We start from the raw sequence: 22,196 nt of genomic DNA, 5'->3' as shown, positions 1-22,196 counted from the left end.
ACTTCATATCCCGTTCTCTGAAATCTACAGACTGTCAGTCTGCCGGAGCCATATTTGAAGGAGATGCAAATGAGGGATACGTATAGGAGCAGGACTTTATCTCAGAACATTAACAGTTGAAAATTTACTTTTCCCTATAGAATCTGAAAAAAACAAAAGCTTATTGGGATGCCACGTGTAAGGCTGCCTTAGCGACAGGACTGTGAAATGACAATTCCAATGATAAGGAGGGAAAAAAGAAATCAATATCATTTCTTTTCTCCCTCCCAGGCAAACTAATAGGCAGTTAGACTGATGCTTCATGCAGTCCTAAAGCCAGTCAGGGCTCTCCCTGGTTTCCTGCCTGACAGACTACAAAAGACAAAGCTGTCTTTCATTTCGTAGCCTGCATTATTCATCTAACAGTCTGTGCTGATGTCACTTAATCTGACAGATTTTGTCATTGTTGCGACAATGGTATTATTTTTAAAAGCTCTACACTTGTCATGACAAAGCTCATGTTTCAAAGTGTATATGAAAAACACACACTGTGGCCATTTCAAGTAAAACACACATATTACTGAGGTGTTTGCATTTCTCCATTTGAAATCTCCCCTCTCCTTTTCCTCCTCTGTTTGTGCCAAAGGAAGGATTATTGTATGTACAGGAGGGGAGGAGGTTAAATGGGAAAGGACGAGAGGCTAGTTGGGCTTGCGGCCGCCCAGCATGATTGAACTTAATGGGAGAGGACGGTGGGCAGCCTGGACAGATCACACACCCCTGGAGCAGACGGCTGGCCGGGTGTAATGATGTCTCTGCACCGTCAACACAATCAGTAAAGCTACCCACCTACTCTTGCTGCAGAGACAGCTGCGACAGGCTCTGATATCAGAAAATGTGTGGAAGCTGTCATCACAGAGCTCCTATTTGCCTTTTTCCATTCAAATCCAGAGAGGTGAACATGATTTAAAGGTTCAGAGAGGTCAACAGGAGCAAATGGGCTGCTGTCACTTTGAAAAGTGTTAACACTGACGCCATCTGGGCTATTTAAAAGATCATTTTGAAAGGGAAATGCAGCTGTGACTGACCAGTTGTGAACAAAATAACAAACCTGGACTTGCAGCTTCTCACATTGTGACATTGACAGGTGAGAAAAAAAATGCGAACCTTCACACTTAGAGAATGTGAAGAAACATCAGCACAACAGACTCCACACAGCATCTCATGAACCCAGCTGCGCTGTAATCTCTGTGCTCTTTCACTGCTGACTGGGGGACTGTTTGAATTTTGAGCATATTTTGAAATTTGTCACTTTGAAAGGCAATTTTCCCCCCAGTGATAATAAAACAGTTCCATGACTTAATTCAGGCAAATAGGATGAATATCAGCCTCAGTCTCATCTGCTGTGGCTCGTCCTCCTACACCCACCACCACTCACTACATGGGGAATTCTATGAAGAGGAATATAGTATATTGTGTGTTTCTAAATTTACTTTTTTTGGGTCGACAAAACACAAGATTTACACACAGGAGAACACTGCTCGTGAAACTGTTTTTTTTATACATGACTGTTCTGCAACCTTAACTGTGTATTTATTATTATAACCATGACAAGAAAGACAATGGTGTGGCTGCCACTGGAACACTCCTACAGGTCATATTGTTGTTTACCCTATCAGAGGGGAGGACTTGTAGGTCATCTGTAATTATAAATGTTCACAATTTAATAAATGTAAATAATAAACCATCAAATAAGCAGTTATATATATAAGTCAGACATTCATAAATGTTTCTTACAGTAATGTTAATCAATAGATGATAATAATATTCTTTTTACACCAAAATTAAGCAGCTTTTTAAATGCATGTACAACCACTAAAAAAAGGCGACTGACTCCTTTTACACTGCCAGACAAGTTAGACTTTTTGTTCAAGAGGACACACACAACTGCAGGGAGCAATGTCATCACTTGTACTTACAGAGCACATAGATGCAGAGGACAGAGTGAGCTGTAAGCTGCCAGTCAGACTGGTAAAATGGATCTGTCATGTCTCTTCCCTGGGTTGGTGCTCCTGTAAGTGTTGGAGCCTCCATGTCAGATGCTTTGAACAATGACTGTATGTTTTTGAAACTTATTTTGGGGCTGCAGTTCCCGAGTGCAGTGTAGCCACTGTTTTTCTGGTTTAACAGCACCATGTTGGACAGGTGACAGGTCTATTTACAGCGTTTGCTCTGAAAGACATCGCAGGACAGTAAAGGGGCAAATATTGACATGTTCGCCCGGGTTTTGTGTTTACATCACTGCTGATTGGAGCAAGAACTGATAAATACCCGCATCTACTACTGGACTCATTTGACCCAGGAGTGAATGCCAATTGTACCCTTTCCCATTGCCAACAAAGGTCTGCTGTTAGCAGTGATTTCAGAAACAAGATGTGTTTTTCTCTTCTTAAAACTTTAAAATAACCAAGCACCAACTGTATGTATTGTTCTATAAAACCAGCAGGTTAGGACACCTCACATTTTTCAAACTCAAACTGCTGCAGCAAAACAGGTGAATTAGGCAGAGCAGGTCTTAACGTAACTGAAACACACCACATCAGGCTGAGAGCAGCTCACAGTGAGTCCGACAGAGTCAGGGAGAACAGTCGTATTTGCTGCGGTGTGCTGCAGGCGCGGGCTGATCTGAGCATGCTCTGAATGAACTCCCCGTGACCTTGAGGTGCACATCAATTTTGCATGAGGTCTCCTCATCAAATAGACTGGGGATTGTACTGCAGCACCGGCTCACCTGGCTTTCCTTGAGGCCAGACACCCACAGAGACGGCAGTGACCACACAGACCACATACTGTTCACGCGCACGCACTCACACACACTTAAACACGCACTAACACACACGCAGAGCCTTAGAGCTGATAATGGAAATTCAACTGCTGACCAGGATACTCTCTACAATTATGTTCAGTAGGTTATTGCTGCTGCTTTTTAATAAATTGATGTTCATTTGAGAGCCAAACGTAACACAATAAATATTCTTAAAACCACCCTGTGTCAGTTTGAGTGTTCCTGTGTTTCTGTGTGTGTGCATGAGTGTGGGTTCGTGTATCTGTGTTTGTGTGTGTGTGTGTGTATACTATAGAACTAGTGAAACAGAGATACAGTACTTCTATACAGGTGTATATATACATACTGTATTGTAACAAGGATGTGTCAACTGATATAATTACATTTACAATTACTGCTATCTATAATCAAATTGAAAGTAAAGGAGGTGAATAAATGTGCTGTATGTAATGTAACAGATAATAAAAAAAAAAAAAAGAGAGAGAGAGAAAAAACAGCGTCCCTCTAGAGCTGTATTTCAGACCACATTCCTACATTTTTCAAGTTTATCCTTCTGGTTTTCAAATGATCACATAAGCCCAAGGGTCACAGAATTTCCTCACCCTATCAAAGGACAAGTAACCCCTCAAAAGATAAAAATCGATTCGTTGTGAAACAGTTTCCACATCCAGAACCATTATCTGGCTCTATGCTGCAACAAAATTCATAACAAAAAAGAATAATATCTTATAATCACACCCTCCTATTTATGTCTCTGTTACCCTGCACCAAGTCACCGAGTCATACATCTGCCTGAAGTCGTATTACATGATAGCAGACACCAGCCAGAGCACTTTTTTATTCCCCCTTTCCAATCACTGCTGTGCCCTTGATCCTGTGTTACAGCAGATTCATAGTAAACACAGTGACAGGTGTATTCATAAAGCACAGCTCTGAGCCCCGGAGTGTGCTCTGGTGCTTCGCTGGACTATTTGTCAACTGAAGAACTGTCAGGATTCCCGCTCACGCATTCGCTGTGTCACTGTGTGGGCGAGGTGAAGGTGGAGTGGTGCATCAGTGTGAGTGTTGAAAACAAAATCAGACGGAGCAGAGATAACTAGCAACTGTAGCTCGCACGGGTAATAAGCAGGAACACAAATGACCACCTGAATTCTAATATCATCACATCTGCTCTCTGTACTGTCGTATTTAGATCAACTAGACAGAACATATCCACCTTCACGTCGCTGTTAAACATCCCTAATATCATTATATTACAGGTGCAATTATGTTTTAGTGTTTAGTTTCCACTCTCCATCATCCTTGCCTTCTTCAGTTGCTGGGTTTACTGCATTTTCCTGCATTCTGGTCCGCTAGCTCTTTTTCTATGATGGATTTTTCCATGTGTGATTGTTGAGCACCACTGCAAACTGATGAGTCTGCAAAGCCTGTAAAGCGCTCACTCTTTGACTGACAGTCCAACACTGACACAGCTACTGGTCGTGATTTATCCCAGTTTTAGGATAAGCCTGGTGACACTATATACTGTGTATTTTTCTTAGCGTCAATCAATTCCATTAAAAGACCAACACCAACAATGACTAACGAGTATGTTCTCTGTAGCCAAAGTATGACACACAGTATCTTATTTCTCTGAGTCACTGAGCTCCATTGTTGTCCAAAATCGCATCAGTGAGCCACACTGTTGCACTGGGTGACATCTTGTTTTATTTCCATGAGCGTGGGCGCTGTCATTTGTTTTGAATCGATCCCACATCCACCATCCTGCTGCTGGAAATACCCACAAGCTCACCTAACAAATACACTCTTTTGACTTGTTTGAGTAACGTTTGATAAAAACAGCAGTCTTTTCTTTTTTAAATTTTTTTTTTTTTTTTTTTTTAACCAATGACCCTATGCTTTTGGAAACTGGTTTTAAAGATTTATGTCTTCAGTAAAAACCAAGGAGCTTGGGGCTGAGAGACAGAAATCAGATAGTATAGAGATGGACTGGTATATTGGTTTTGGTCACATTTGCTGACATTGTTGAAGATATAGAATAACAACAACATTATCATTTAAGAGCCTTGTTTTTTTTTTTTTTTACCTGCATGTGGCTGGTATTGTTTTCACCTTGTGAGTCTGTGTGTTTATGTGTGTCCTGGTGACACCTCTTGTAGTGGGAATTACCACAGAAGTGCTTTCGAGTACTCTGACAGGTGATTATATGTCTGTCTGTGGTTAGTGTTACAACTGTGAAAAGCTTTACAGGTACAGCTGGACGTGGTCAGTCATGTAATAATGTAGTAATATGTAGTAATGACCACAAATGCTCATGAGTCAGAATGACAGAGGCAATGAATGACAATGTATGCTGTGCTGACAGTCCACGTGGACTTGGCAGTTTTATGTTTATGACACAATATTGTGTTGGTTTCCAGCTTCCTCCCACAATCCAGAGTCGTGCAGGTTTGGGTTTGCGTGCAAATATGAGTGTGAATGGTTGTTTGTCTCTACATGTCAGCCCTGTGATAGACTAGCATCCTGTCTAGAGTGTAACCCGCCCTTACCCAGTGTCAGCTGGGATTGGCTTCAGCCCCTTGTGATCCTAAATGGATAAATGGTATGGCTAATGAAAAAAAAAAAAAAAGTGTCCAAAGTGCCCCCCCCCCCCCCCCCCCCCGACAAGGGCTAATGTAATCTTTTCTGACAAATTCAATATTGGGTGGGCCAATTTTCTGTATAGATATTAAACCAAATGAATGAATTTTTCTTAATAGTTGCAGTAACGGAGGAAATTAAGTGCGCAGCTCTGAATGTAATACCCTCTCGCTTGGCACATCTAATTATACAAATACTGTTCATTTGCAGGGTGTAGGCACATGCATAGTTTGCAGGCTCTGGTGAAAGTCACAGCATGACCACTTCCTGAAGTCTTTTTTTCCAGTCTGCTCAGGGCTTTTTCAGGTTCTAATTTCAGTGTTAGTGAAATGAATTGCCAAGAATTTATGCCTTCTATTTTATCACTAGGACAAAGAAGTCCTCTCCTTGCCCAAAGGGAAACAAGTCAAGGACAATCAGTGTCAGAAAAACTGATGCAACCTAAATAAAGCTAAAAAAATAACTCCATCCTCAAAGTAAAATTAGGGCCAAAACTGTAGTGCCTTTAAAACCATTATCAGAAATGTCAATCCACAGTGGTGAGAGATTGCTCACTCGAACATCAATTCTTCCTTTTCAAATCTGGTTTCAGATTTTTTTTTATTCATTATTGAGTGCAGTGACTCCAAACAGTGTAACTACTGACCTAGATGAATATCACCAGCGTGAGATATGTGCATTGTTTTGAAGCTAAGTGCTCCAAAACCCCAGGTACTCGGGGTACCTCGGCAAAATAAGAAAGCAGCCACACAAGGCTCACTAGAAAAGCAGGACGGAGTGTTTATATCATTATATGAAATCAGAGCAATCATTTTACTTTTATCACTAGGTCTCTTAAAAATGTGTGTGGTGTATATTTTGTAGTGTATTTTACTTAAAAGCTTACAAAAAACCTAAAAAATATTGAGGATGTAATGAACAAATAGTGAATTACTTTATGTGAAATTAAAAATCAAAGAACTTAAAGCTTCATTGTTTTTGTTTTTTTTAATCACACACTTGACAATCTTTTTCCTTATAAAGTTCAATTGCATGAATGTATTAGCAAACTATTGATTATTTATACATCCTGTAGACAGAAAGCAACATCAGCATTTGTGTGGAGTCATTTTTCTAGCAACCTGACAAAGGTAAGTCCAATATTAACCCTCCTTTTAGCTTTGTTTTGGTCTCCACCTAGTATTCACAAATGCATTTGGCATGTTAGCTGCTAAATATCCCGTTGTGTTCTCTAGCTAGTCACTAACTTTGTCTGTCTGTTGTTTGATAGGTAGAAAATCCATTTATGAGCATTTTTTTCTGCATGCGGTTAAAAGCATTGAAACTAAACCAAAACAGTAAAGTTGCTAGCTGTAGAACTGAAAGTGAGCCAGAAGACTCTTGTGGGTTGTGGGCCCTTTTACTTTACACAAAGTCATTTGATCCATTGTTTATATAAAATATTGATTAGTGCAGCTTTAATATGAGGATAACACTCTGATAGCGATAATCTCCACAGAGCTAATCTTGTAAAATTACATCAGAACTGTGCTCACTCGGCCCCAGAGAAAGTTACAGATCCTGCTGACAATCACACCATTTCTCGTTACTGCATTCACGCCACAAAGAACCTGAAAGACAAAACCTTTTCAACAACACAAGCGTCAAAAAGGCTCTAAGTTGCAGGTGAAGTAACACAAGTGATGGTTTCAGCTTCATCCTGTGATGGCTCAGGTTGCACAACAAGTATAATGATACCCCCCGCTGCTGTGCCTGGACCATGTTTTCAGCGCAGACACATTATAGGAAATGTAAGCATTTAGTGGAATGTCACTCACAAGGTTATTGCCTCTCTCCCCTGCTTGCTGTGCATCTACATGGTGCTGACCAAGCTCCGAAACACAATCTACCATAAAAAACACCACCAGCTGCCATTTTCAGGCAGGCTCCCTGCTCCGCCAGGGAATTGCTGTGGAGATATCAAAGGATCTGTGGTGCAAATGAGTTGCTGGAATCTCCTTTACTCTCCTAATGATTTCTTAAGCCGTGCACCACATTATAAATCATCATCTTCATCCGTACAGTGGCTTAAATCTTATCATTAATAAAGTTAACCTCACTCATATCTGAGGTGTTGGCATATTCATCAACCGCAGTGGCGGCTCCCTGACTCTAACTCTACATCATAGCTCAGGCTGAAAATAGATAGGCTTTTTTCAATTACAAATGGATGCTCAATTAAGCAGTTGCTCTTTGAGGCCTGTCTTTTTGTCGAATGGTGCATAATCTCTCTCGAGCCTTGATGTCCAGAAAATGCTGTTCTTTAACAAATCAATAGCAATGAGCGTTATCTGTACCCGCTTTGATTTCCGTGGAAGCAGCAATGAAGATTCACAAGCAATTAAGCAGCAATGGATTTTCACCATGTGATGCTGATGTGGAGCCAAAGCAGGTAGACAGCTGAGCTTCTTATGCTGGCGGGTTGAATGTAACACTGATGTGGTAATTTACCTGTACTGCGGAGGAGGGCTCCCTTCTGCCTCGCACGTGATGGTAGCCTGCTGGTCTGGGGAGTTGATTGGTAAAATGAGGTCACTTGGCTCCGTCCTCCATCTTGGCCCTTGAAATATGACATCCTCTGTACAGGCTGGGGAAAGGGCAGAAAGGCTATAGTAGTGCAAGCCAGAAAAATGCTCTCTTTGACCTTAAAAGAAAATAATGGAAGAATTAAATGAAAGCATAGGATAGATACTGTGAGGACAAATAGTTAATCTTGCTGAAATGCAGCAACTTTCTGACACTTACTGTATATTATATACTGTATATTTTCAATATACAGTATATTGTCTCTTATTCCCTGAACAGTGTTGCTTTCTCCAAAGAAAATCAAAGCAATACATTAGGACAATGCACACAATTTGTTGTGCATTATTTGCTTATCTTTCCATGAGGGAAGTTAATTCCATTTACCCTCGTTAGGCTGCTACTTGCTAATGCAGACATATTGGCATCTACTTCACTGTACACTACTGTATGTTTCTGATGAGCCTAACATTTAAAATAGTAGAGAAAAACCACTGACCATGGCAGTTGTGTGTATTTAGTCCAATTTTGCACACAGGGCCTGTTTTTCCACAGTGCCAGGCCTCTCTCTGTCACTTTATCATCATGATAAATCATCATATTGTAGATACGATTAATCTACCTCCTTCAAAACTTCCATATAAAAATGCAAGGACACAAAAATACTGTAAATAAGTCATATAATGCTTTTATCGTTGCGTAAGTATTTGGCAAGGTAAGTTATTTGAGATGCCTTAATGCAGTTGCACAGAGATCACACATACTGAAAATGATGCAAACAAAAGTGAGGTGGAACAATATCATAGCTATTAATTATAAGTCGAGCGCTCAAGCAGAGTTTTCACATATTTCCTCAGAAATTAATGATTCTTTTAAAGTGACATGTTTGATAAATAAAGCAGTGTGATCTATTTTCAGATCATCTATGTCATACTATGCATGCACCGGTTAATTGAGGCCATAAGGAGCAGCAGCTTAAAAGGAAAAGATGTGGAACACAATCTGGTACTAAATGAAAGCAGAGTCAACAGACGGTCAGAGTAGGTCTAATTAATATCCTACTGCTAACAGATTGCAGCATGTGGCTAGCAGTTCTACATGTGGTTTTAACCGGTAATAATATGTCAGGGAATCAGCACATATTTCACTGTGTGACAGGAAGAGGAACGAGAAAGGACAATGAATAGGGACATGGAGAAATTTGAATTAGATTAAAACCAAACTACAGCAAAAAAACATGTTAAATTTAGGAGAAATCTGAAACACAGTGACATTTCAAAGGATTGTTGTAGCATGATCTTTTAATAAATGATCAAACAACTGCTATCACATCACATTCATTCACCTTCACCACTTTGGTATAACAGCCTCTCCCTAATATGATTTTGAATAAAATGTCATGCCGGCTAACATCTAAGCTGTCAGAATATAGAGTCAGACAACATGGCACTTCAGGTGTCATAATGATTCTTATCAGCTGCAGTAATTTTGAAGGGTTTCCAGGCGTACAATCCCAACACTGTAGGAGAACTAGCGCCAACAGGCCGCAACCTAGGCCCTGTTAAAAACTCTCGTCCGCCAGGAAGGTGAGATTGCTTGGATCTCGCTCCCATGAGTACTTGGCGTGAATTACCCATGAGCCCATTTGAATAACATTCATTGGGATTTACAATGTCATTTGAACGAGGGTTGACATTCTGGTAGAGTGTCAGCGCTTTCTCTTGCTCGAATCCCAGGTGGCCACACAAGGGCAGAATGAGGCATGGTGGCAAGTAGATTGTGCTAAAATGTGGGGCTGGAGTCATTGCGTGGATCCTGATAATGATCTGGACAGGCCATAAACAGGAATAGGATTGGACTCCCAGTTGTCCCTGACAGTGTACTGTAAATGTGCTGCAGGACACTACTCTAGGGAACAGTGAAGGACATCACGCTGGAACACTGTACATGTAATGACTGCAACTTAATCAGTGTAACCTTTTTACTCGAGAAGATTTTCTGAGGTTATTTACAACTGTTCTGAATCTGTCTCTCCCTCGCTAATGGATGAAACTCTATATTGTGTATAAACTCTGCTTGCTCAGAATAAGATGCTATTTCTAACCTCTAACCTTAGAGACATGAATTTTGGCTGAGACTGTAGAGAAGCACATTATTCTGTTATTAATATGCATTAGAAAACACAAATTTATTAGACAGATGCTGTGTCGACATAAACCATAACAACAAGTGCAGCGAAACTCAAATATAATATGTGTTAAAATATCTTACCTGCAAGGCATCCAGTGATTGATAGCAGAACAATTTGTTTCCATGGTAACATCATCTTTAGTTGCCAAGAGCTAATAAGACTCTCATCCAATTGCTTGTGAATGGAATGCTCTCCCTTGAATGCGAGAATTTTAATCTGAAGGGAAAGTAATTATGGATGTGATTAAAATATGACATTTTGATCCAAATACGACAAGCATTCAACAGAAAAAAAACATGATTATAGCACTGCTAAGTTACATAATTGGCTCCTATTATTTTTGGAGTTACGGCAAGTGAGGAGAAAGTGAATCTTGAGGAAGCGAGAGGCGTCGAGGGGGGTAAAACAGCAGCAGACAAAAACCTGAGGACACAACCCGGCAGTATGATTTTCAGGTGGCGCCGAAGAAGAAACAGCTGCTAAATGGGAATGTTTTCTTTTACTGTGCGTGTTGCTCATCCTGCCTAACAAGCTCGATTCTGCAGCTTTAAAGAGGAGTGAGGAAGGAAATGATTGACCTCAAAAAGATACTTCTCTCCCTATTTGGCTATTAATAGGGTTTGGTGGATGATTGAATGTAAGCAAAGTGACTGTTTTCATTTTTAGATACAGGCATCATATTCCCTGAGATCAAGAAGGCCACACAGTAAGACAATAAAAATGGCACATTTCACTGTCAGCCATTAGTGTTGACTGTCAACAATATGCACAGTAAGAGGACATAAATTATATAATTTCTACTGAGGTAGTTATCCTTTTAAAGGAATCAGTTAACATGCCATGGGAAGCGGTACTGTTAAACAGCTGCTTGTCCCTTGTGGCTCAGGAGAATGACAACAAAGATCATCTAATGTTGAGAAAGTACTTATTTTAACCCAAATCACGACTTTTTCCTAAACCTAACCATGTAGTTTCAGTGCTTACACCTAACCGAGCCATAATCTCTATAGACACATGATCGTTAAGCGATTGTTGCTCTCTTCGTTAACAGAAAATGGAATCGTGAGCTGTCTTGAATCATGACTCTAACCCATCTGAGAAGCAGTATTTTGGATCAGACACATAAACACAAACAGATAAATTGAGGATAACAGTGATGATGTTAGCTAACTTTGTAAAATGTAAACTGCCTGGAACAGTGGTAACTTTAGTTTGAGGGGCGGCAGAGCCACTGTAAATACGTGGAACTACTACAATTATTAGGCTGTGCTTGTTGCCTTCAAATTAATTCAAATGAATCATGAGTTGAAAAAGTGACAGCTGTAGTATATAATTCCAAACTATAGACTGGCTTTTGGAAAACAAAGTGTCTACACATTAACTGCAAAAAGTGGAGGGATGTTGACAAAGCTGGGGTCATGTGACAAGTGTATTATTACTTTTGCTGATGAGTAATTGCAATTGTGAGTAATTTTTTCCCTAAGAATAATACATAACAAGTAATTAAATTAATCACAAATTTCAAGCAACTTTCCTAAAAATGCTTAATGCCTCTTCATGGAAACATGATGTCAAATGTCCAGAGTATCCCTTTAATATGCCATCTCTGTTTGTCATAGGCTGTTGTTGGCACTGCTGCAAAGAAATGAGAAGCAATGCTTTATGGGACAGTAAATGTTTTGTATATTTAACTCACTGGATCAGAGAAAAGCAGACATTCTTTCTATCACAATATCAGTATACTGTATATCATGATAAAAAATGTACTCTGAAAGAAAATTCTATCCACACCACTCACCCCCTTTACCTATTATTATCACAAGGAGTGATTTAATCAGAAATCCCCTGTAACCGGTGATCAATGACCTAAATAGCCATTAAAACTTTTCTAATGTGGAAGTGGAACTGAGAGCTTTAAGTCTGTAATTGTAGTATCAGTGGCACAGGAGGGGCTTTGCTCAAGCTCTGACCTACATCACAGTAAGTGGAAACGGATACGCCTCTCAGGATTAAGAATTCAACCCAACCCCTCATCCTTACAACACAACCCTGTTGTGCGGATTAACCGAGGGCTATCTTTGCAATTCTTGAAACAGACCTAAATACTAACCAGTCACTTGTTTCACCAACTTGTAATTGTAGAAATGCGGTGGTGGTTTCATGTGAAAAGCATCACTACGTGATCTTAAGAAGGAGTATGAAGCGCAGTAGAATCTACACCGGGGGGTGGGAGGGGTGGGGGAGGGGGGGTGATCATCCTATTTGCCTGATCATAACTTAATGGCCAGTGTCGGCTTAGCTCGACTGTCCTGGTGCCAGTAATTGTTCCTCGTCTGCTGTAATTGCAGGCACAGTAAGATTCAGAGTGGATTTCCTTGTGTCTTTCAAAATTTAGGGGGCGTTTTGCCACTCTAAAAACCCATCACATTGGATTACACGGTGTGAGATTCTACTGGAGCAAAAAAAAAAAAAAAAAAAGTCTGTGCTGTGTTTTTCACTTTGAGTGCTGTATTAACCACTATCCGCTTTCTGGAGGATTCGACTTCGTCACCCCAACCCATCAGTCCAAAAAGCTTCAAGATCATGAGAGGAAAATCTCCTCGAACAGTCTTTACAAGTTTGGTGCTGCACAGTTGTCGGTCTCTAAACACGGCTTCTTTCTGCAGCCTGTGAAACCTGCAGTCATGTTTTCATTATTGAGCATTTTCTTTGTGTATTTATTTCTGAATTGGTGGTTCATTAAAAGACACAGTCTATGCCAGTCTTTCCAGCTGTTGTGTAAGAAGGGTGTGTCACCCTGCCTTGAAGAGTTTCTTTTTCATTGGACAGCTTCTCAGTGGCAGAATGTGGGGAGCTGAAGTGTCTCACTGTGCCATTTAGAGCCTTTTATACAGTTAGGGAATACACAGAGCACACAAGTCGTGTACCTCCGCCAACCAGTCATCTTGCAGTTTACATCCATGTCTGTCCAAAGCTATATAATATATGTAGAAGACTCAGAGGGTATTTAAGAAATTGTATTTAGTGTATTTTTATTCTTGAATTACGGCCAAAAACATGTTTTGTGAGGTAACAGTAACATTGACCTTTAACCTTTGACCTAGAGCTGGAAAATTCACTGAAAAAGTATCAGAACCGATGTTTAGGACCTTTCACTGACTGAATCTTGCTCGTCTCAGTTAATAACAATGTGTGCATTCATGAACTGTCCACTTAAGAATCCCTGTCCAACTAAGTCTGCGTTGACTCAGAGCAAAGCTGGTGATATGGACAACACAAACGCAAACACTGAGCCTCAGCTGGAGCAACTAAATAACTACATCAAAAACTACAAAGAATGCCGTGTCGGCTGTTTGAGCACATTTTGGCTTCAGTGAAGATGACACCAAACAAAAAGAAATCAAACAGAAACACTGCAGAAAAATCTCTTACCAACCAAAGGTAACACCGTTGTTTGTTCCCTCAGCCAACTAAAATGTGACCTTTATCACAAGATGTTTTCATTTTAAGGAGCTGTTAGAAATATTCAATAAAGAGCCATAAATAGTTCATCTGTGTCTGTTTTCTTTGTTCCTTTGCATTTTAATCACAAAGATATAATCAAAGAAATAATTGTTCATTAATCGAAGTCGAGGTAAAGGTTTGAAATAATTATATTATTGATTTGAGGTCGTATCGCCCAGTCCTACTTTGACCACTGAATTCTAATCAGTTCATCCTAGAGTGCAAGTGAACATTTGTGCCAAATGAAAACACATTCCCTGGAGGCGTTGCTGAGCTATCGCGTTCACGGGAATGGGACAGACAACCCGAAAACATAATGCCTCCAACCACAGCTGTCAGCAGCACAGAGGCATAAAAACAGAAATACTAAAACTGAAAAAAATAAACAATTGTATTACTCTTGAGTATCAAAAATTCACAGATGTCAAACCTTACAGAGCGGAATATCAGCTGATGATTTAGCTAATCAAAAAAAAAAACTTTTCTCTGGAAACAAAGAAACCTGAAAAAAAAAAAAACCTACTCATTCTGGGCTTTGTGGCGATCAAGGTGAGGTGGCATTTTCTTTCTTGGACTTTCTCAACCGAAATAATGAGCAAAAGATTGCTCTGCCAAATGTAATGAGGCACCACACTCGCCTCACCTCCACAGAATCTAAACCTAATGGAAGTCATTGGCTAAACACATTCCAGAGTAAATGAGATGACTTCTTGGTTAGTGGGGCTGTTGTTTGGCACATAATTGATAGGAGAGGTGGTTAAAGGCACCCATTTTCCCCCCTGAGGGCAACATAATTGCACAAGAATCTAATAAGGGAGGGATGCAAGGAGAGAGTTTCTATCATAAGGGTGTGCATGCTCGAGGTCTGTATTCATTCATGCGGTATATAAGCAACACAGAGCTTGGAAATCTACATGTATCAGACATCACCCCCCCCCCCCCCCCCCCCCCCAAAAAAAAACCCCACTCCGTCAAAATTGAACACCAGTGGCACTGTGTATATGAATTCACTACAGACTGTGATGCATTCATTTCCATTTAGTTAATGTCTTTATGACTATCTGATGCTATCTCCATTAAATCATTCAGCAGGAGAACCTGGGAGACCAGGATCCACCACCAGGGACGGACTCGATCTGAATGCACAGCTGCTCTGTGCTTTTGCCAATGAATGAAGAATTCACAATCAAGTGTGCACTGATACCTCCTAATTTACTCTGAGTGACTGAGGACCTGCACAAGTCTATTTCACATGAGCCAGGGGGGTGAGAGGCGTGGGGGTAACAAATGAATAGGTAAATAACTGCGGGTGATTGACAAAGAAACGCAGAGCTTAATGTCTGTTTTTCACGGCTTAGGTTCCAGCGAAATAGTTCCAAAATGAAAAGGAGAAGAAGCAAAGGAGGAGTAATTGTTTGGCACTGATTGCAACACAACACCACAATAGGCCCATTGAAGGTGAGTGAGTAATGTTTCCCGTGGCAAATTATGCATTAAGATTTCAAGTAAAAAAAAAAAAAAAAAAAAGGCCTTATATATAATTGGCCCCTCCAAACCCAATCTCAGCAGCTGTTATATTAACATTCATGAAAGAACTGGCTGAATGCATATTCTCTCTTGAGATTTCAGTTGCGGCAGAGCATTGCAGGCTAAAGGAAATAAAGTAGCCACTTCACGCGTGGATGTCATGCCACACTGTGCATGTATGAATGAGACGGTATGATTACAAGAGTGGCCGTTTGAATGCTGGAGGACAGCTTAAGACGATGAAGATAAGAGGGAGCAACATGTTTATTGTTACTCTGACATTATTCACACTTTTACACCAAATAAATGAAGACTGTAATTTTACATCTACTTGACATTTTTTTTGTGTTACACATTAAATCTCTGTTTACCAGAGTATAACTAAACACCTGGGCAGGACACTCAGACATTATCCAGCTGTGTATTTTCATGCGAGAAATCATTGAATCCGTGGAAGACAGCGAGACGCCCCCTGTGACTCCCCTGCAATGTTAAACGCGGCTACATCCCTCAGCTGCTGCCTAACACAGGGGCAGGAGAGTAAGTGCACTTAAAAGAGAGGGGAGCAGCGATCCATTTCTCAACCCCATCATCAGCCAGGCACATCCCCAGACCCTCATCTTAGATACAGCCACAAACACATGACTGGAGGTCAAGGATGAGGAGCAGGAGACACTCAGCCAGGCTCTTTACATGTTTTTCACTGTGACATTCAATCCATTTCGGAGCCTTTTTCTGGAGGAGGAACTGGCTGCACAATGTAAATGCCTCTCTGGTTGAATCAAAAAAAGGGGGGGGGGGGGGGGGGGTTTCAAAGCAAATGGTGCTACAGCACAAACTCATCTCTGCACTGCCATGGTGGATATTACTGCGTTATGGCATAATTGACTGCTTGGCTTCAAAGACATGTTTCACCTCTCATTTGGCTACTGCCTGTTATTCTCCAAATGTGTGCAAGGGACCTATAAATAAACACGAATAGAGGGGAGAACGATTACAATCCCTGCTGAACACTGGGATACTTTGTAGATGAGGCAGGCTGAGCATTTTCCTCCCACTGTTGAGTCTGTCCTTTTGTAGTCTGGATGAACAAAAAAAAAAAAAAAAAAAGAAGAAGAGCAGACCACTGGTGGCCAAATATTTGGTTTTCCAGATAAATGAGAGAGGTTGAGCTGTTAGGATCATTTCTTTAATAACAGCCCCCAGCAGGCTGCAACTATCATAATCCTGTGAGATTTTTTTTTTTTTTTTTTTCGGAAAAAAAAATGCCCCACAGATATCAGAATATTATGATGCAAGAGGACATTCAGATACAATTAAATGACCATTTGGAAAATCCGCATGAGCTCAGGCTCTTTTCCCCTCTGCAGAGACTCGAATAATTGCCTTAAACAAGTTAGACGGAGAGCTTTTCTCCGGGCGGGCAGTCCTGATGCCGGGGCTCAGTGTTACTGAGCGGAGCAGCACCATATGGACTTTGTCCTAGATGAGGGAAATGAGCCCCAACAGTAGAAATCCCAGTAGGACCATCTGAGCCATTTGGGGCTCGTTTAGAAACGCAATCATCAGCATCAAGCATGTGCGACCACTGCCAGCATGCACACTCTGTCTCAGAGAGGAACATCAAGACATGTCGCCTCATGGATGAGGCTTTTGAGGTTATTTTATTTTTTAAGTTGCATTTTTTTTTTTTTTTACTACAGTTTTCCTACAAAGCAAAGGCAGCAAACTTGGCACTACACAGTTCCTTCATGTATATATTCAAATTAAAAAGGCGAGAAAATAAGGTGCAAGGAGGTGTGGTGATTTCTGAGCGGATACTCACTTGTTCTAGGATGCAGTTTTTTTCCTCTTCATTAAACTGCTTTGATTGTAATTCCACTGTCCGTCAGCTGCCGTTTGTGTCTGGATCTAGAGAGCGGAGAACATTTCTCACAGCAAACTCTGTGTCTTTTTCAGAAGCCAAAAGAAAGAGGCAGCTCTGTGCTCCGGCAGTGTTTCTGCGCCCTGCACTTAATTCTGCTCCGTCTAAGTGCGTCTCTCGGTCTCTGAGGATGGGTCTAACAGTGTTGTGCACCTCGGTAAATTCCACAATCAGTGAGACAGTTCACCGGCTGAGGGCTGATGCGCTGCTGCACGCCGGGACGTTCCTCGACCTCCTCAGATTACACTCCGCAAGATGCTGCCAAGAAGCAGAGAGGAGGACAGCGGTGCCTCTGAGCGGACACTCACATCGTGCGCATCCCCGGGCTCTGCTCTCTTTGTGCGCAGGAAGAAGCGCCCACTGGTGACGCGTGAAAACACCCATCGCAGCACAGTCATACGCCACCAGCCTATGGGCACCTGCCATTCCTCTGCTTAAGTGAGTGCACATTTGATCTCGGGATATTTGTCGTTAGGATGAGCAGAGATCAAGCAGGAATTTCCACAAGTATTTTGGGGTAAAAACGCCATTTCTTAAAAAAAAAAAAAAAAAAGAGAGAGAGAGAGAAATAAGCACAGAAAATGAACTCATTTTGATCATTCATCACCATAAACAAACTGCCTCATATCAATGGCGTGTTTGTGGTGAATTGGTGCTGTAGGTTTGGTGAATTACGGTTTCTGCAGACCAACCGCTGCTGATCAACACAAGCAAAGGAGAGGATGGATTTTATTTTATTTATTTAAAAAGAAAGTGATGTGCATTAGTGAAACTGACCCATAAGATTATTCTACTAGGCTCAGACATCGAATGTAATCATCAGGAATCGTCTTCACTCGGTGTGGAATGAGCACACATGCAGCAGTTCTCAGACACAGCCTGTGTAGAGTGTGAGGATTTCATCCTGGAGCACAACTGCACAAGTACCGTTCAAACTAGATGTGCGGTAGAGGACCACACAGACAGGTGCTTTAGTGCCTTTTGGTCTATTAATATGCTGTCACCTAATTTAAATTTCATTGTTTTCATGATGCAACCATCCGAAATCATAGAGTGTTTTTGGTGAGTTTTTTCCCCCCACAGCTCTTTTCAAAGTCTTAGCTCTGCAAGGGCATTCGATCACATGCTTATTACAAACACAGAGGCGAATAAAATGGGACTCTTGTTACTATACACACCTGAGAAACTAGATTCTTGTTTTGGCCGAGCACAGGGAGACATGTTCCAAGAACAGGAATATGTCCTGTGATCTTAAAGCTGCTGTTTGCTGCTGTTTGTTTAAAGCTGCACCCGTCAGTATTTTCATATTAACAGTGAATTAAATTGCCATGCGTAAAGAAAACTGAGTCAGTTGTAGTGGCTCACCTGACTCAGTAGGATCTTTCGGTCTCTCATTGTTTTGGTTTTAAGGACCAGAACTTTCCTTTTTGGTTCACTCACCAGCAGGGGCGTAGCAGTGAGAGCGTGGAGTAAAAAGTTGGGCTGCCACCTAGTGGTCAACCAAACACAGATGATGAGAAGAGTTTTGGTTAAACAAGTTTTGAGGAAAGGAAGATAAAGTCAAACTTCAAAGGAAGTGACTCAGTCAGTCAACATACACCAGTATGTTGGGCCGGAATTCCAAAGCACGGGACGACTCACATTAAGGCGACATGCAAGCTCATCAACCTCAAACATGGCTTATCCCCTTGCTGGTTGCTTAAGTCCCATATAATACAGGATTGTCCTGTATAATACAGCATCATCCATGATAAAATAAAATGCTGCGTCCCATATTGAATGAAAATGGGACACAATTTGTCCAGTGTTTTTGTACATGTCATTTCATTTATAAACTACGTTTTCAAAGTGACGTGAATAATGTAATGTCACGTAAAGCCAAAGTGGCTTGGAGAAGTTTTTCAATGAGCAATAGACTGACAAGCCCTGTGTGCTGTGAGAAAATTACGTCCATAACTTCTTCACATAGAAGGTGGCAACTCTATTGCTCAGACACATTCGGAATCATAACTACTTTTGAGAGTATTGTAAACAGGCAGTTCACTCCGTGCACATGCTTGCAAAATTAATATTTTAAATGTTGTATTTCTCTGTAATGTAGCAAAGTGTTGAACTATGAAATCTTTTCAGCCCTGGACTCACACCTTTTATATTGAATATATATTTAGATAATTAAATTGATATCATTAATATGCGATGAATAGTTACCTAATCGCTTGAACTGATGCCTACCAGTCGGCTTGGAAAATCTTGAAGTGGGGGCAGTAACAAGTTCATGTGTGATTTGAAAATGTTATGTTATTAGCATTATAGGTAATCTGTTACATTGGGCCAAATAAATAGTTTGACAGACTCCTGTATCCAAAAGGTGCACATGGCTGAGTCCACTCCACTGGCCTAATTATTGTTTTGGTTCCTGCTGGTTGACTTTATTGTGAAATTCAGTAATTCTGTAACCCTTTCTTAGTGTAGGTGGTAGAGTAGGATGGACTTAGACCATTGTCTTATGCCCAGGGTATAATTAAGACCTGAAAACCTCTACTGATTGCCATGGTAACCACTGCAGATGTCATGTTTACCTGTTGATTCAGTGATTTGGGCAGGTGTGACAATGGATATATTAAAAGGGGAGCATTGAGACTGCTTCTGTATGGGGCCCAGATTTTTGTGCTACGCCACTTCTCACCAGTCTCAGCTTTGTTGTGTTCGCGTGCAGCTTTTAGCAGCTGAACAGCAAGAGGTTTTCATTAAGAGGTGGTAGCCACCAAATCAGAGCTAAAAGGAGCATGAATATTGTAATTACATTCATTAGGCGTTGCCCTGTTACTGCTGGCTGTGTAAAAGGGCAAATGTTTTCAAACTTTGTGAGATGATTAGATATCAGTATCGTGTTTACGGTTTGTTCTGCTGCCCCCTTATGACCAAGATATAATTATTGCTGCTTTAAGTTTATTTAGAATTTAAATATCATCAAATAAGTTCCTTATTCAATCCATGTTGATATGCTGTATATATTGTTACTATAATCATAAAGAAGTGATATGGATACAGATACTGAAATACATTTGACCAACCAAAATAATCTATCATTATGCTGAGGAACTGATTGAGGCCATTATTTTCGGGGTCATTTGACACACAGGACTTCCTCCTACTGGAAATATTTCACATCCTCCATCTTCAGGAGAAGAAACATACACAATTATATTGTCTGGCTTTTGTTTCCATGAAGAAATTCTGTGACAATGTCATATTCCAGCCTCAAGTTAGTCTGTATCCAAGTAGCCTAAACAGCAGTGGAATCAAACATGCGAGACTTATTATCATCAAATCTCAATAAAAACAGAGCCACCACTTTAGCTCTTTTTAGCCATTTTATCCATAACGACCTGCCCTCGTAATTTTCATGTTCTCAGCCAGTGTGTAAGGGTCTGTGTTACTTTTTATTAAAAGTGGTTTTCTCGTTTTCAGAAGTCTTCATAAGCTGTGCCAGCGATTCTCTTTCAAGTTATAGGAAGCCTTGGAAGATGCACTGTCGTCAAAAAAAAAGAGAAAAAAAATGAAAAAGAAAACAGGCAAAGAAAAGAGAAAGCGGCAGACATTCAGCCTCATGTTTCACCATTTGTCGCTCATCACACTAAATAAATCTCCCTATCACTGCATAGATAATTGCTGTTAGTTTTATCTGGCGCAATCCATTTGATTGACTTAAATATTAAAATGATGGAGATATGAATATTTAATGTTTCTGGGCACAGGATAACTCCAGGGGGTTTTCAGAGAGACTGATGGAAAATACAGAGGAGGTGAAACGCCATTAATTAAAGTCATTCAGTATCTTATTGGTTGAGGAGGGGTGTGTAGAAGTGGGGGTTTGTGTTTGGAAAAATGTCAGTTCAAGGTCAGCAGAGATCTGAGGCCACTGCATACACAGCCACTGCGGATAATCTGTCTTCATCCATGAATAACTATGGTGGTGAAATAAGTAATGTAGCTATTATGCATCTCCAGGCAAGCATTAGTTTCAGAGAGCACAAGTCCTGCTACCGTGTGCTGGGGCAAGACCGTGTAGGTCAACCAGGTAGAGCTGCTTTCTCGCTGAATCTGGACGCTGACCTTCCTGTGGAGGAGGCCTATAGGAAATGAATGCTTGTTTACATTTAAATGGCGTTGCATTGTATTTTAAACTAACATACTTTTGCATCTCACCTGTAAAGCTGAGAGACCAAGTTTAACAATTACCAGACCTTACAACAGCTCTGCACAGTGCCACATTTCAGTGTATAGCTACATTTAATCTCTGCATCAAATTTCACCTTTTGATGATGACAGAAAACAGTGCGACTTGTTATTAAGCGTTTGAACCCTGGGCTGTTTTTGTTTGCTTTGTGCTCCATTATTTACAGGCTCATGGCATTTTCACATGCCATGTATTATTATTTTCAGAATACCACAGGCTGGGCTGAAATGCCATCAGCTGGTACTACAGAACAGAAGATCTGGGACAGTGAATACTTCACAGTGAATACCGAAGTGTCCAGTCCAGTCAATCCACACTGAATCTGACCTCTGTTCAGCAGTCACTCTGCACACAATCAGCTTCCCTGTCAGCAGCACAGCTCCTGAGGAGCTGAGACGACAAACTGTGTTCATCAGACCGACTAATGTCACAAATTTACTGGGCAAAAATGTTTTTCAATAAGGCTCCATGATGAGTGAGGAAAGTGCATTTTATTTTCCCTGCCCATCTGAGCAAACCTATAGTGTATTCAGAAAACTCATATTCACACTGGCGGCTGTAATCAATAATTATATAGGAGCGTAAATATTGTTTGTAAATAAAACAACATACAGTGTAAACAGAGATTTATGTGATTTGATTGATTATCTGTTAAGATTTTGCTCAATGTGCCGGAGAGAAAATAAAAGGAGGGTTGTAGAGTCAGTGTGGACTGATACATTTGATAAAATGGAATCTGCTTTATGCGTCAGACGAGTGAAGGATGTCAAAAACTGGATGGGCC

At 40.7% G+C, this 22,196-nt stretch overlaps 1 protein-coding gene across 1 annotated transcript in view; it reads right to left on the bottom strand.

The window, feature by feature from the left end:
* The window catches only part of cntn3b (contactin 3b), a 55,781-nt gene extending 34,932 nt beyond the window's left edge, over positions 1-20,849 (bottom strand). The window contains exons 1-3 of the mRNA XM_071494757.1: positions 17,074-20,849; positions 10,298-10,433; positions 7,955-8,090 (exon numbers count right to left, since the gene is read on the bottom strand). Coding sequence (XP_071350858.1) covers positions 7,955-8,090; positions 10,298-10,352 — 191 coding nt within the window. The 5' untranslated portion in view covers positions 10,353-10,433; positions 17,074-20,849. The remainder of the gene's footprint in view (positions 1-7,954; positions 8,091-10,297; positions 10,434-17,073) is intronic.
* Between the last annotated feature and the right edge of the window lie 1,347 nt (positions 20,850-22,196).

Source organism: Trachinotus anak, unplaced genomic scaffold, assembly GCF_046630095.1.
Source record: "Trachinotus anak isolate AG129_WGS33_773 ecotype Australia unplaced genomic scaffold, CSIRO_AGI_Tana_v1 ptg000013l, whole genome shotgun sequence".
Lineage (NCBI taxonomy): Eukaryota > Metazoa > Chordata > Actinopteri > Carangiformes > Carangidae > Trachinotus > Trachinotus anak.
The sequence above is the reverse complement of the archived record's forward strand: the minus strand, read 5'-3'. Positions and strand labels throughout refer to the sequence as shown.